Source organism: Haliaeetus leucocephalus, unplaced genomic scaffold (assembly GCF_000737465.1).
Source record: "Haliaeetus leucocephalus isolate CR32 unplaced genomic scaffold, Haliaeetus_leucocephalus-4.0 Scaffold0, whole genome shotgun sequence".
Classification (NCBI taxonomy): domain Eukaryota; kingdom Metazoa; phylum Chordata; class Aves; order Accipitriformes; family Accipitridae; genus Haliaeetus; species Haliaeetus leucocephalus.
In genome coordinates, this window is record NW_010972436.1 from 26,954,842 (window position 1) to 26,968,795 (window position 13,954).

The 13,954-nt window shown below is 45.1% G+C and overlaps 1 protein-coding gene across 1 annotated transcript in view; it reads right to left on the reverse strand.

Moving 5' to 3' along the window:
• Positions 1-6,737: 6,737 nt before the first annotated feature.
• Positions 6,738-13,954, reverse strand: part of CCDC13 (coiled-coil domain containing 13) — a 31,175-nt gene continuing 23,958 nt past the window's right edge. The window contains exons 13-15 of the mRNA XM_010563240.1: positions 11,613-11,767; positions 7,435-7,546; positions 6,738-6,897 (exon numbers count right to left, since the gene is read on the reverse strand). Coding sequence (XP_010561542.1) covers positions 6,738-6,897; positions 7,435-7,546; positions 11,613-11,767 — 427 coding nt within the window. The remainder of the gene's footprint in view (positions 6,898-7,434; positions 7,547-11,612; positions 11,768-13,954) is intronic.

Genomic DNA, 13,954 nt, shown 5'->3' on the forward strand with positions numbered 1-13,954 from the left:
CGTCCAGCACCGAGATGGGGGGTGGTAGGAGAGGGGGGAAAAAAAAAGAAAGGAAGGATTTTGGGAGCCGTTGGCTTGTCCTACAGCATCTCTCAGGCCAGCTTGGGGTGGGGGGGGGGGGGTATTTTTTTTTTTTTTCCCCCACCTTGCCCCTGGAGGAAGTTTGGCCGGGAGTGGAGCGGAGCAGGCGGGAGGTATTTTTATTTTAGAGCAGCACTGCAGAGGGGGGCTGGTTCAGGAGCTGTCTGTCACGGCAGCTGCTGGAGAGGACCCACGCTGCCTGCCAAAACTCACCCCGGACCAGGGAGCACGACCCGGGGCTGCCCACGGGAGCCCCGGGGGTCTCAGCAGCCCCCACGCAGGGACCGACTCCATCTCAGGGGTGTTTCGGTCCCCCACTTTGAGCCCCGCAAAGGAGGGGGTAGCCCCCATCACCTTGTGTGAGAGGGGAAACGGCTATCATTGCGTGGGGATGGGGAAACTGAGGCACAGAGCCAAAAAGGTGTGATTCCTCCTCGGCTCGGGGAGGTGTTTAAATCGGCACGGGGCTTGGAGGGTGCAACATCTCTACAAACCGACTTTGGGGTCTCCTTCTCAGTTTTTGGCATCTGCAGCCCAAAAAGGGGATAGGAAGGGGCTGGGTTGGGTTGCGGGCTCCGTTATCGCGGGGTATGTAATTACAAGTTGGCCAAGAGAAAGTCAACGCGGCGTCAAGCCCGTCTCCGTGTCCCACGCCGGGCTCCTTCTACCAAACCCCTAGCAGATTTGGGGAGAGCTCACCCTGGGACCGATGACCCCGAGCATCTCCTGAGCTGCCTGTAGGGTCAGGGGAGAGAACCAAGGCAGACGACCCCGGGTTTTATAAATACCTCCATGGGTTGTCCTCTTTGGGGTGAAGCAAGTCGTGTTTTGGGCTCCGGAGGGAGGATTTCCAGGATGGGCACCCCTCAGGTCAGCCCAGCTTTGCCCTGAACAAAAAAAGCTTTTTTTAGCAGCGTTTTGAACTTGGTGTGCACAGAGGCTTTCCATAGAGAGCCTTGGCCGATGGCTGTATGGCCAACGGTTTCAGCACCTAATGAGCCACTTTTTAATTTGCAGCAGACGAGGCAGGATTTGGCTGCCTGCCCCTCGGATGCCCCAGAGCCCCAGGCTTCGTCCTGCTGCCGCAGCTTGGTCCCTGCCCAGGGACTTCAGCTTTTTAGACCTTGACATAATTGACTGGGTGCTTAGAGGCGAAGTAATTAAGAGATCGGTGCAGATAAGCGCAGCGACACAATTTGTCACACTCCGAGCGCCTGTGGAGGGCAGAGGTTTATGGCCAGCCACGGCCATACGTCAAGGAGCCGCAGCAGGAGGGAAAATTGTGTCTGTCTCCCCCCCCCGCCAGCGGGTACAGACGGATGTGGTGTATAGGAAGGTAATGTATAGATGGTATAGGAAGATAACGACCAAAGGGGTACCAGGGGGCTGAAAGTCCCCGTCACCCTCCCTGGCTCCCAAACCCGCTCACCCCCCCATCCTATTCCACGCAGCAACCAAAAACCAACCCCAAAATCCTTTTCTCTGAGCGTTCACCGCGTTGGAGGCACGATGGACCTCGTTGCGTGGCCACGGGGCTGGAGGCAATGGGCATTTCGTTTTTGGGTACACGAGGGATGCTGGGGGGGGTCCAGGGAGTGGGTCCTGGAAGGCAGGAGGGCCACGGCCCCATGGTGCTGCTCTCCCAGGGCATTGGCACCCAGAAAGTTTTGGGCTGATGATAGATTTTTATTTTATTGAATTTTTTTAATCCCGAGCAATTTGTGATCTTGCTGGATTGAAAGTGCAACATGGAGGGCTGGGCGGCGTTTTTTTGTGAGGCTCTGGGAACTGTGGTGATAAAAATCATTTAGCTTTAATTTATGGATATTATTAAAATTAAAAAAAAAAACCAACCCGCTCTTGATTTCTAATATAATAAGATTTATTTTTAATGTGGCTAGCGTGCCTTCCTCAGCACAGGGGACGCCTCCGTGTTTTATTGCCCCAGTGCTGCTGCTTTACGACGAAGGGCTGTTTATAGCTTCGAGCTGATTTAAATGATAGTTTTTTCAAACATTTGGCAGGTTGCTGGAAGTTGTGGCACACGAGCTGAGGCCGGGCCCCTCTTCAGCGTCCGAGAAAGTGAGCGGGAAGGTGGTGGGGTTGAACGAAAGGCGCTTGGCTCCATCCCAGCAAGGCACGGCACAACCTGGAGATGTTTGATGGGGACTCCAAAGGAGCCTCCTCCTGCCTGCTTGCTCCTGCCTTACGCTGCTGTCTCCCTGCTACGGGAGCAGCTCTTTATGGGATGAACTGGAAGGAGAGAAGGTTATAGTAACCCGCATGGGTTGCTTTATACCACCTTAGGTTGCCTCATCGGGTTCCCCATGCAAACGTGTCATTGGGAACATGCCAACCCCACCAGGACCTCAGCAGGACGGCTCAGGAGAGGAGGGTGCGTGCCCCATCCATCCATCCATCCATCCATCCACGGTCACTGCCAGGACCCCTCTCAACACCCCCAGAACGGCTCTGCCTGTCCCCCATAGCAACCATCAACCCCATCAAAGGTCCCAGGACCTTCTGCTGCCGTGGGGAAGGACTCTGAAGAAGGCTCCCACCACTTGGCGGGGACAATCCCGCGTCAGCTCAAAGCCCACTGCCTTCAGCTCCTCTCCTTGTGATTCCCTCCCGTTCCTGAAAAAAATGCCCCAACTAGGTCAACGTGGTGGAATGACCCCCCCACCTCGCTGCCACGCAGCACCCCACGGATAAATAGTCTCGCTGACGAACGAGCTGCTCTTAAAGCCCGGGGCTTCACCCCCTGCCTGCAGATGGGTTTTGGAGCTGAAAGTGGAGACGCGTGGGGATTGAGGTGGCATTTGTTGAGCGAGGCTGCCCTGTCCCGTGGGAGCAGCCGGCTCCCGAGCCGGGCTCGGAGGGGAGAGGATAAGGGGAGAAACCCAATACCCCTCTTGGCTCAGTCGTGGCTTAATTTAGAGCACGGGGGCTCTGCTAAAGTGTTTTTCCATTTAAAGCTGAACCTCATTCCTTTTGTCATGCACGGGGCGAGGGCCCTGCAGCTTGCAGGGCAGTAGCAGCTGCTGGCTGCCGCTGCCGGAGGGGTTGGCAAAGCAATTTCCAATTTAGTTCCCCTTTGCCACTGGGTTCCTCCCCACTTCACCCACGGGAAGGGCTGAAATCTGTCTCCTCCTTGCACCTCCATCCTGCTTTGGAGTCTCGGGGAGGGCACAAGCCACCCACAGCCCCAGTCTACTGCTCTAAATCGGAGTCGTTACAGTGGGATTGGCTTTGACCTGCTGGCTGATCCTCCGCTGCTCCCAGGGCAGGGAGAGCTCGCCTGTGTCGATACTGTCTATATTTAACCATGCTAATGCAACTTAATTCACGTTACGGCCAGTTTGGAAAGCTGCACTCTTGTGATGCCTGATCTTCACAGGTAGATGACTCGCGACAGGCTGAAAGGAAAACCATGACAATTCATCAAAGGTCATTTATTCCCAGTGGTTCAGTTGTACTTTTAAAATTGGATGCATCCGTCAGGCATCTCATAGCTGCTTCGTGGAAGTGCTCTGCCCATCTCCGGGGTAGAAGACAACATTTGGCTCAGCCCAAGTGTTTGGAGGACTCACTCATATTCTTAGCATACATTAGCTAGAAGCTGGCCAAATCCTAAAAAGGAGTGTCCATAGCCTCAAATACTTGCAGCAAAATTAACCTTACGCTGTTCTTCACAGCTTAACTGTATCCACCAGCCTGTGCCAGAGGTGCCGAGCGTCGTCACCACCAGCTTGTCACCACCATTAGCTACAATGAGACTGAAAAAACTCAGAGCTTATCAAAAAGCAGCCTGTGATATGACTTTACACTGGATGAAGGCTCTGCCAGTGAGGAAATGCTGGGTACTCACACCCCTTTTATCTAGCAAAGAAAGGCATAACAATGACTGGCTGCAAACTGAAGCCAGAGAACTTCAAATGAGGATTGAAGCACGGGATTTTAATGGGCTGGTAATTATCCATGAGGACAAACTTCCAAGGAAAGCAGGGGGTTGTGGAGGTTTCAAATCAAGCCCAGCTACATTGCTAAAAGATATGTTGTAGCTCAAACAGCACATCAAACGTGCTGGAGAGATTCCGTGGCTGAGGACCAGTGGTACGGGTTTTTGCAGGCAATGAGAAAAGTATTTTTACTATTTTTATTCTCTGAGTGATGGGTTGAAGGACATGGGGCTGCTGCAGCCAGATGAACTAGGGCTGCCGCTTCCAAGATCTGTCAGGGTTTCTTACATTCAGCAATGAAATGACATTGCACTGCAAGAAAATCGGTCTCATACCTTGAAAACTGGGAAGCAATTGCTGGAAGAGTCAGCACAGGGAGAATTTGAAGGCAGGTCACTCTGTGGAAGTGCAGAGGGAATTTATTTCAAAACTAAGGTGAAAACAGAAGACCTGGACAATTTGGCCTGTATTCAGCCCCCCCCCCCCCCCCCCCCGCGATGGGAGACAGATTGCACATTTCCATGAGAAACAGTTACTTACAGGTATGGGTTCTGTAAATAAACTATTTTATAGTGTCTTAGTTCTTTCTTTGTCAAGGCGTCTGGTGTTGCTCTGTGTGTGTTTGTGCAGAAAAAAAAATAAAATACTTCTGTGCAACCCCAAACAAGCATATGTTTAAAGAAATAAGTGTTGCAGCACTTGAGGTTTGCACCATGTGCTAGTGAGCCATATGAGTTCTGTAACATATAGCACTCCCAGTTTCTTATCTGTGTTTCATGGGTTGATTCATAGCCATTTTGCTGGAGAGTGGTATGATCTTCACTGCTTTGTCACGGGACAGGGGACAAACGCTGACGCTGAATTAGAAAGGATGGCAGATTGCCTCTCCCGTACTTAAGTGAAAATATTATTGATTCACACTTCTGTGTAAGCGAAATCAGAATTGCCAGCAGCAAGCTACCAGCCTGAATTTAGCAGCCACTGCATAGCAAAATCTCCACACCTCTTGCCACAGCTCAGGCAGCTTTTCAGAGTGATCCCCTCACTACTTCAGGTCCTTAAAATATCTGTTGGAGGTGGGCTGATTTCTCCTCTTCTGTCTGCTCACTCTACCGCATGCTACATAATCATCAGGACAGAGTTGAACAGAAACAAACCGCAGCTCACTTGAACGAGACTGTGTCTCTCTCTCGATCCAGGATTTACGATTCCCCAAGTGTCGGGAGGAAAGGATTACGGGTTGCAAGATGCCTTTTCCTCTGACGCTACTCGCAGGGTGAGCAGGAGGAATTTGGCAGTGAACTGTTTTGGTCCCGCTTTTTGCGGGACCAGCTTTGCTGAGATACAGGCCAGCGCTGGGGGAGCGGAGCAGGGCTTTTGGGCACAGGGAGGCTTAACCCTCAGCTCCGTGAACTTCTCCATCAGGGACTCATGAACTGTTTGAAGAGGGACATCTGTGAACCTAATCAGGAAAAAGACAGGGACGACACTACCTGAGCTCACTGCATCTGGACTAACTCCCACTCTGCTCTCTTTTTCACTGCCTTATCGCAGCACAAGTGGAGTCAGGACGCAAGCCCCGTGCTGGGGAAGGGAGCAGCGGCTCGCCTGTCCATAAATCCACTTTGCACTGGTGGTGGCTGGGGTTAAAGTCTGACAAACTTCACGCTCACAAAAAGCAAAGCAGAAAAAGAAGAGCTTTCAAGACTTTCAACCGAGAAACAAAGCAGCACTATACAAAAATTACTAGCTCTCCATTTGCTTGTAATCCCCAAGGCTAGCTCTCTGCTGGCAGGCTGCATGTTAATGCCTTATTAGCTTGCACTTGGTGTTCTCACCATGCTGCAAGAGAAAAGGACAGAGATGCAAGTGTTTTCAGCATCTCCAGAAGTCCCACCACTACTGTGGTGAGGACCTCCCTGCGTTTTGTTAGCATTTCTTCCTAGCGAGAACAAGACCTGCCTGGTGGATGAATGCAGAGACCCAGAAATAGGAAATTCATCACCTGGATGGCAAGTATCTTATGGAATAAGCTGAATTTAAGGTAGGTCTGACTGATTGCAGGCGTAATCAGCACATTCTACCTTTTCAGTGGAAACTCCACTGAGTATCAGAAAACTCTGCTGCCAATATGTTCAAGCAAAGAAACAGGTTGGAATGGTGAGTGGAGCCCCCCAAAAGTTCACTTGCAGCTATTCAGAGGCCAGGCTAATCCACACGACAGAAAGCCTGAGGCAGACAGGTATCAGTGAGCCGATAAAAACAGAACTTGGTTTGTTCCTGGCACGGCTTTGGAAGGGAGCTGGCATAACTTTTGTATAGCAAATTCCTTTATGAGCTGATAAAGGCAGCAGCATATTGAATATCGAGCCCTCTTGAGGAAAATTCTGTTGAAACTAGGGAGGTTTTGCCCAAAATCACACTGTAGAATTGCAGCTTCCTAAACTGCACCAACCTACGGCATGTGCAGTCTGTGAGCCAGCTGCTTCCTAACTCTTACTGACAGAATTTGCTGACATGCAAAACCTTCACTCTTTTTGTATTTCACCTCCATTTCTCATTCTTTTCTGCGAATGCTAAAGAAATGACATGATCTGAGGCTGCAAAACTACACTGCCACTGCATTTCAATTCATGGGCATGATGCCTGGGCTCTCTCCCTGCTTTGCAGTCCAAAGGACTCTGAATATCTTGCTTAACTCATCTCTTGTTTCTGCTGTCGAATGGCCTGTAAAAAGATATCCTTCACTTGGTCCATTGTGTCCTGATACAGTTTAAAGTCTTCCTCTTTCTTTCTCACAGTAGTCTCCAAAGCGGCTTTCAGAGCTTCGTTCTCATCCAGCTGGATCACAAGCCTATGAGGAAACAAAAGGAAAACTTTCATGTGAGCCGTGGAGCTTCAAAGCAAATTAGAACAGTGCTTCAGCTCTGGGGAAGAAAACATTGAAACACATGCTCTCTGGTAATTTTATGACAGGCATGAGAAAGAGCAGACTTAACACTTGTTCCTTCTCTCTTTGAGGTAGAAAAGAGTATTAGATGACCAAGATACTTTTCAGATCTGTTTTGTTAAAGATTATAATTTTATTTTCACTAATAAGCTTGCAATCAACGCATAAGGAAAGAAAAAGGAAAAAAAAAGGTGTCTTCCTTGCACGTGTTTTGTGTTGGTTAACATTTGCATTAGCTTGATATTTCTGGGTATCTGTATAATTATTAGGAAATTTGTGTAGAATGGCATAGACAAGCTCAGACCAGAGGATCTGTGATTTCTACAGAGTTTGCTAGGTTTTATCTTCTGAGGAGCGGATGCAGGTAATATCACTGCTAAAAGGACAGCAATGAGTTTTAGCTGTTGTGAGTAACACTGCATGGAGGAAGGGAAACCATACCTTGTGCTCAGCTCCTCTATCTGCGATTCTAGAGGCAACTTGGAGAGCTGGGCTGCAGAGAGCTCCTTCCGATCGCTCACATTGGTGAGTCTTGAGTGACTCGCAGACTGGCCTGTAGATATAATCACAAAATGGGGTTTTAGTAAAACAAGCAACCGTTTTGACTTGGTAGCACACTGAGTGAATCTCAGGAAATAGTGAATAAATACTAAGGAATCTGTTCAGTTCCAGGTATATCCATGAAGATACTGTAACTATATAGGACAAGCTTTTATTTTAATCTCCTTTCAGCAAAATTAAAACATGATGAGTTTGCATTTCTGGGTTAAATGCAGTAATATGCCTACCTAGTTAGAGAAGAAAAAAAAAACATCCAAAATATTTAAGTGGCCAAAACAATAGGTGATAGAAACAGTTGAAAAGGATTATTTTAATGTTAATCTTGTCATTGTGTTTCACTTAAGATTATGGCAACTGTTGCTTCCTGAATGCCTGTGATGATGTTTGTGTGTGGCACACACCACAACAGCTTTTGTAAAGCACTTTGTTCCTCAGCATAAACACAACATTGGTTAAACGCAATAAAGCACTCAAATTGGTTCTTCAAACTAAGATTCTAAATCAGGAATTCTTTCCTAAATAAAGGCCTACCCAAAACATGCAGCATTGCTCCTGTCATTTCAAAGGGACACAAAAACTTTTTTCAGGGTTATAAAGAAAATATAATTCAAATTTACTACTGGGATTGGAAAAGCAAAAAACTGTGAGTGACCAGTCGATCCCTACAATGGAAGAAGGCCCAGAGAAGACAGGCAAGGATGATGTACCCATGAAGCTCAGAAAGGAATGTAGAAAGTGACCATAGCTACCGTAGAGGATGCTGAACTTATCCCAACACCAAGCAGAATGGAGGGTGGTCTTTGCTGTAGATAAACGGCTTAATCAGTTGAGTAAATGTAAATGGCCTTCTCTAAAATAATCAGTGGAAAGTACTACCTACCTTGAGCCTGCTAGACCAACATGAGGGAAATGTGTATGTGGTTCAGGCCAACATAGGGTATAAAAATCAAAAAACCAGCCAAATGATCTTTGAAGAAAATAAAGACCTGAGATGGCTTCAACCCACATATTCCTTCCTAGCAAAACTGGGGACACACAGCATCGTGACAGTGAGCATCTAGGCCGGTAATGGGAATCATACCTGTGTTGCGATTCAACTGTACATTGCAATTCCTATATTGTGCTTGTGTTGTGATTTCAGTACATTGCTGTATCACTTTTCCAAATTAAAATCCCACATATTGTCAAATATCTTCAAATAAGTAAATTTGGTATTAAAACACTAAATCCTTCTCATGTGGAATATCTAAAAGAACCTGGTCAGAGAGTATTGGACTCTAACAAAAACATATGAGAAGAAAAGGCTATGTTGTATAACAAAGAAATGCTTTTGATCTTGAGGTTGTGTTTTACAGGGCTGAGGAAAACCTGCTGTTACTTACCTATTCTCCTCTGGGATTATTCTTTGCTAATTTGAAATTTGGATAAGATAGAAAAAAACCCCAAAAAATGAAAAGCATGAATAATTTTAAAACACAACCGGGTTGTTTCTAGCTACTCAGTATCATTATCTACTTCCCTTGAATTGAAGAGACTAGAAACATTAGATTAGCAATTAGATCAGCTCTCTCCAATTTTGCACTTCCAGAAAGAAAAGAAAATATTATGTTAATTAGCGGGTTCTCTAGTCTCTATTTTATATTCAAGCTTTTCATTCCTTCTTATTTCCTCAACTATCTGGCATGAAAACATTTAGATAACCTACATGCTCTGCTGAAGAGGTATATTACAGACTTGTAGACTCGTTTCTTGTACAAACTCCAGAGTTTTGGCACATCACAAGGGGCTGAGCTCTCTTCAAAGAAGGGTGGTGAAATAGATTGTTACCTACTCATCCTACAGACTTAGAGAGGATTTCTTCTTATTAGTCTTACTGCCAATCCTTTTCTACATTTGCTTTTAGTCCTTAAGCAGACAAGACTAATGAACTAAATATTTAGTAAGAAGGAACCTGTCACACTGGTAAGAACAGCCTGCTTCCTCTGGCTATGAAATGCCAATCTCCCAGAGAGGAGTTACCAAACTTACTACAGCACAACAACTTGACCAAAATGGCTCAGGACCTGCAGAGTTTACCACTGTATCTCTTTGGGGTTGCAAGGGAAATCTAAGTGGAGCACATGTATGATAACAGAACAACACATCAACACTTTACACTACCAGGTTGTATGAAAGTCTGGGCACTCAAAAATTCAGTTAAATTCTCCTCAAGAAGACAGCACCAAAATGCTCCCATGCTATTTAAGGCATGGAGTCAGTAAAAAGTGTACCATTGAGAGCTGTATTCCCACAACTCTCACCTGACTACTACCTGTCCCTCCACACACCCTGATTTCTTCCTCTGGGCATCTGCAGAACCATATGAGGGCTCCAAAGCCTCTCACCTCCAGACCCTCCTGGGAATCACAAAGAGCATGCCATGATACCACTTCTGTGAGGCCCAGCACCGCTCTCTTATCAAGATGAGAATGTCCTCTATCCTAAAGGCCAAAGGCTGCAGCACTTTGTTTCTAAGCACTAGGTTTCTATTACTATCTAAGTTTTTCTGCACTACTTTTTCTGCTGTCAGGCTCTTGGTTAATACAGGTAAGACAGCTCTAAAAATCAGTGGTCACAGAAAAACATCAGAATGAGTCAGTGTTGGCTGGAACCCTTTCTAAGGACACAACAGTTCTGCTCTAAGGAACGGATCCATATTTTACAGAGAGGAGTAGGTTTGAAGCAATCATTCAGTCCCCATTCAGGATAAAGGCTCCTTTGAATCCTGTTCCATACACCTAATTCTCTCTATGCGCTGGATGGGTGAATGACAGTGCTTCCCTTGAGGTCCTGAACACCATGTAGATGTTACACTGGAGACCCTAGCTCTCTGGTATGAATCGAGATCATAGAGAATAACAACATGTGATTTCTTGCATCACGGTCCTGCAGCAGAGAGAACTTATTGTCAAACATGCATATGACCAAGAGCACTATGTTGGGAGATGCAAAGAAATGCAATGCAGTTACAGTAGCGTTTCCTACCTCAGTCTGACCCACGCCCAAGAAGAAACAAGACACCATTGCAGGTGGAAGAGGGGGTGACTGCTTATGCAGGTCATAGCGCTCAATACAGATCAGCTCTAAGAGCTGATGAGGTAGCATTAGTACACACCACAGCGCTGGATAGAGTCATGATGGAAAGCCACACCATGCATCTGCTGAGCTGCAGGGCAGTCCCCCTACGGCCCAAGATCATGCGCTTCAGTGTGGGGCAGGCCAAGAGCTTGTACAAGGTCTCTGATGAGGCTTGTGACCTCTCTAATCACTGTAACTCAGCCTGACGGCATCCTACTATTTGCCAAATTGAAATTCCTATTCCTACTGTTCATATCCTGGCATTTAAAGTCTTTTTACTTTATGAAAATATATATAAAAAGGGAAACCACTGGAAAAGTTTCCTTAAGAATATGTGCCATTTTATTGGTTTAGACACTTTACAGAACCAGAGTCTTTAAGCAATAAAAGGATCTGATCAGGGAAATAAAAATTTAACATCCACCATGAATTCTTCTCCTTTAACTATGCTAGTGAGGCTTTCATATTTATAGCAGGAGATTATCATGTTCATGGGATAATAAATTACACCAGATCTAATTACTTCATCACCAGCAATAGTTTTTCATAGACACTGACAGGCCTTAAATTGGGATGCGTCCTTTAATTCTGCTCTTAACCTTCACATGAATCCCTCAGGCAGAAGTGCAAAGGGAACACAGCAGTGGGCACGGTGGCAACACAGAGCAGTGTCAAGTTTTTTTCATAGACTGTCATCCGATAAAAACAACATATTGCAAAAGTCCTGGTCACACTTAAATCTGTGGCAAAATCCTCTTGAATTAAGTGGGGCCAGGATTTCAGCTTCCGTATTGTTCCACTGGTCTGAGTAGGTCCAAATCACTGTGTGTAAGGTCAAGCACTTGTGTAGGTTTGATAGATTAGAGTCCAAATGTCGTTTCTGTCTATTAACCACAGAGGTGGGACAGGGGAAATAGTTGTAGATAAGTGCTCCACCTCACCTGTTTTGCTCCTGAGGGGACGTTTCTGTGCACTTGTGCTCCTCCCTGGATCCATTTGCAGTTTTTCAAGCTGCTGTTCCAAAATGACACATCGCCGCCGTTCTTCCTGAAGCCTCTTCTCAGCTTCCAAGACTTTATTGCTGCCTTCCTCCACCCTGATAGGCAAAAAGAGGTAGTTAAGCTTATTTATGTCATGACTATTAAGGATCAGTCAGTCTTGATACTGAATCCCGCTTCATGCTGCACAGCTCCCAACAGAGGGAAAAGGAGAATTTTCCATGCATCCAAAGAAAGAAATCCCAGTAAAATTGTTCCAGATGACATCCTCCAAATTTGCAAACCAGAATTAACTAATGAGTACAGTTGGAAATAATGGGTTCATTAATGGAGGTTGCCTAGATCCCTTAACACTGGCTACTTGTGTGAATTTACCACTCAGATGGGCAGGCAAGCTGCAGATTGCTGAGGAGAGATCTTTTATTACAAGAATAATAAAATGCATTTTTTAAACACACTGGGAAAATTTGGAAGGAAAATAGTTTATAAAAACACTGTCTAGCATTTAGCTGTTTTACGTCAGTTATCTGCAAGTAAGAAAAGAAACTTGACGTTGCTTTTAATAAACTTAGCCATTAGACAGTGAGTGGAAGAGAAAGTGAAGGTTCACCCTGCAGTACAGAATGGAAGAGCAAAGTGCCTCTCTGTTCACCCCGCACAACATCTTAGAAAATTAGCTACAAAAATTTGATGTGCGCCCACAGATGCAGATAGTGGTGCATCTTGTGTGGGGCAGCACCTGATACAAAATGATTCAAAGGATCTTAAAGCTAGAGAGAAACTTGAATTGACTCACTGTATTGTACAGTGCAGAATAAAAGAATTTCCTTCTTGATCCCACAGGTGATAGCTGATTATTCCCTGAATCAAGAGACTTGATTAGTCTTATTTCCCTCCTAGCTGGCGTAACTAAAAAAATATTACAACTATAATAAAATTATATCACTGTCCTAAAAATCTAGCTACAGGCAAGACTCTGACCTCCTGTGGCAGTGAATTACCAGGCTGGTGACACTCTATGAGAAATTATATTTCTCTTAGTGGTTCTGAATTCACTAAACTTTCATTTGACCAGGTGTTCCCCTAGCATCCACGTTAGACAAACAGTGGAGGAAAAATGACAAGACTACCCCGATTTTACTAAATCTTCTGCCAATATGAATAACTTACTTAAACTAAATGTTCCTCTACCTCTTCCCCTTCCCCCAGCAGGGCCCAATCCTACAAACCGTTCACAACGGTGTATCTTTTGACAGTATATTCTGCTCCACAGTAAGTGACTGTGAAACACAGTCCTAAATTGTCAGCTGCTGTAGAAAAATCCCACTCATGTAACCATTCCCAGTGCTTTTCTCTCAACTTAGGCATTATATGTGTTACTTGAGCTTTGCTGACCCACACTCCAACAGGGGAAGGGAAGAGGAGGAATGCCTGATATTTTTACACATAGTCATGTTGAAATATGACTGGATGGTATATTATCCTGAGGTCTTCCAAGAGTTATTGCACACAATCTCACAAAATTTACTTTACCTGCTCTTGATAAATGTGTGATAACCGTGGAGCTGCTGAATCATCAGTCTATGGTACATTTTACAAGCAACTGTGCATTTCATTGACTCCGTGTTCTTCATTATGCCATATTTGTGATGGCCCCATTTCAGCTATCACTCACACCTCCATCCTTATCTAATTGCATAGGTCTATTAAAGTCACTGGGCTTACAAACATGAATAAAATTCTCCCAGTGTGTATTTCCAGGATTTAGCCCTTAAAAACACAGGGGATGATACCTTTACCACAGTTACAAAAAAAAATATTTTTCTGACTGCAATTAATTGTATGGGACAAAAGTTAGACAAGTGTGAAATGATAACTAGTGTAAAATACAGCAAGAAAGCAAATAATGCCTATTGTATTCAAAAGCAGACAGACAACAAGTATATCTTTCTACAAACTGGAATACAGATTTGGGAATCAAATAATAGACATTCTTTAACTGGTAAAAAAAGCAGTAGTTAAAAGGTATCTAAAGAGAAAAGACTTTGTTTCCCCTGCCCTCCTAAAACACAGCTGGCTTTTAACATCACCTTAAATTGAACTGAATAATAGAAAAAAAAAATCACTGTTATGCTTCACTTAAACCAGAAGAAATTCATTTAAAAGTGGATACAGGAAAACTTAAAAGAATGTGAAAAGCTTTTGGAACAGAAGTCAGATTTTAACTATAATTACAGTATTTACTAGTGATTAATAATATTGCTGCCTAAATAACGCCACACATA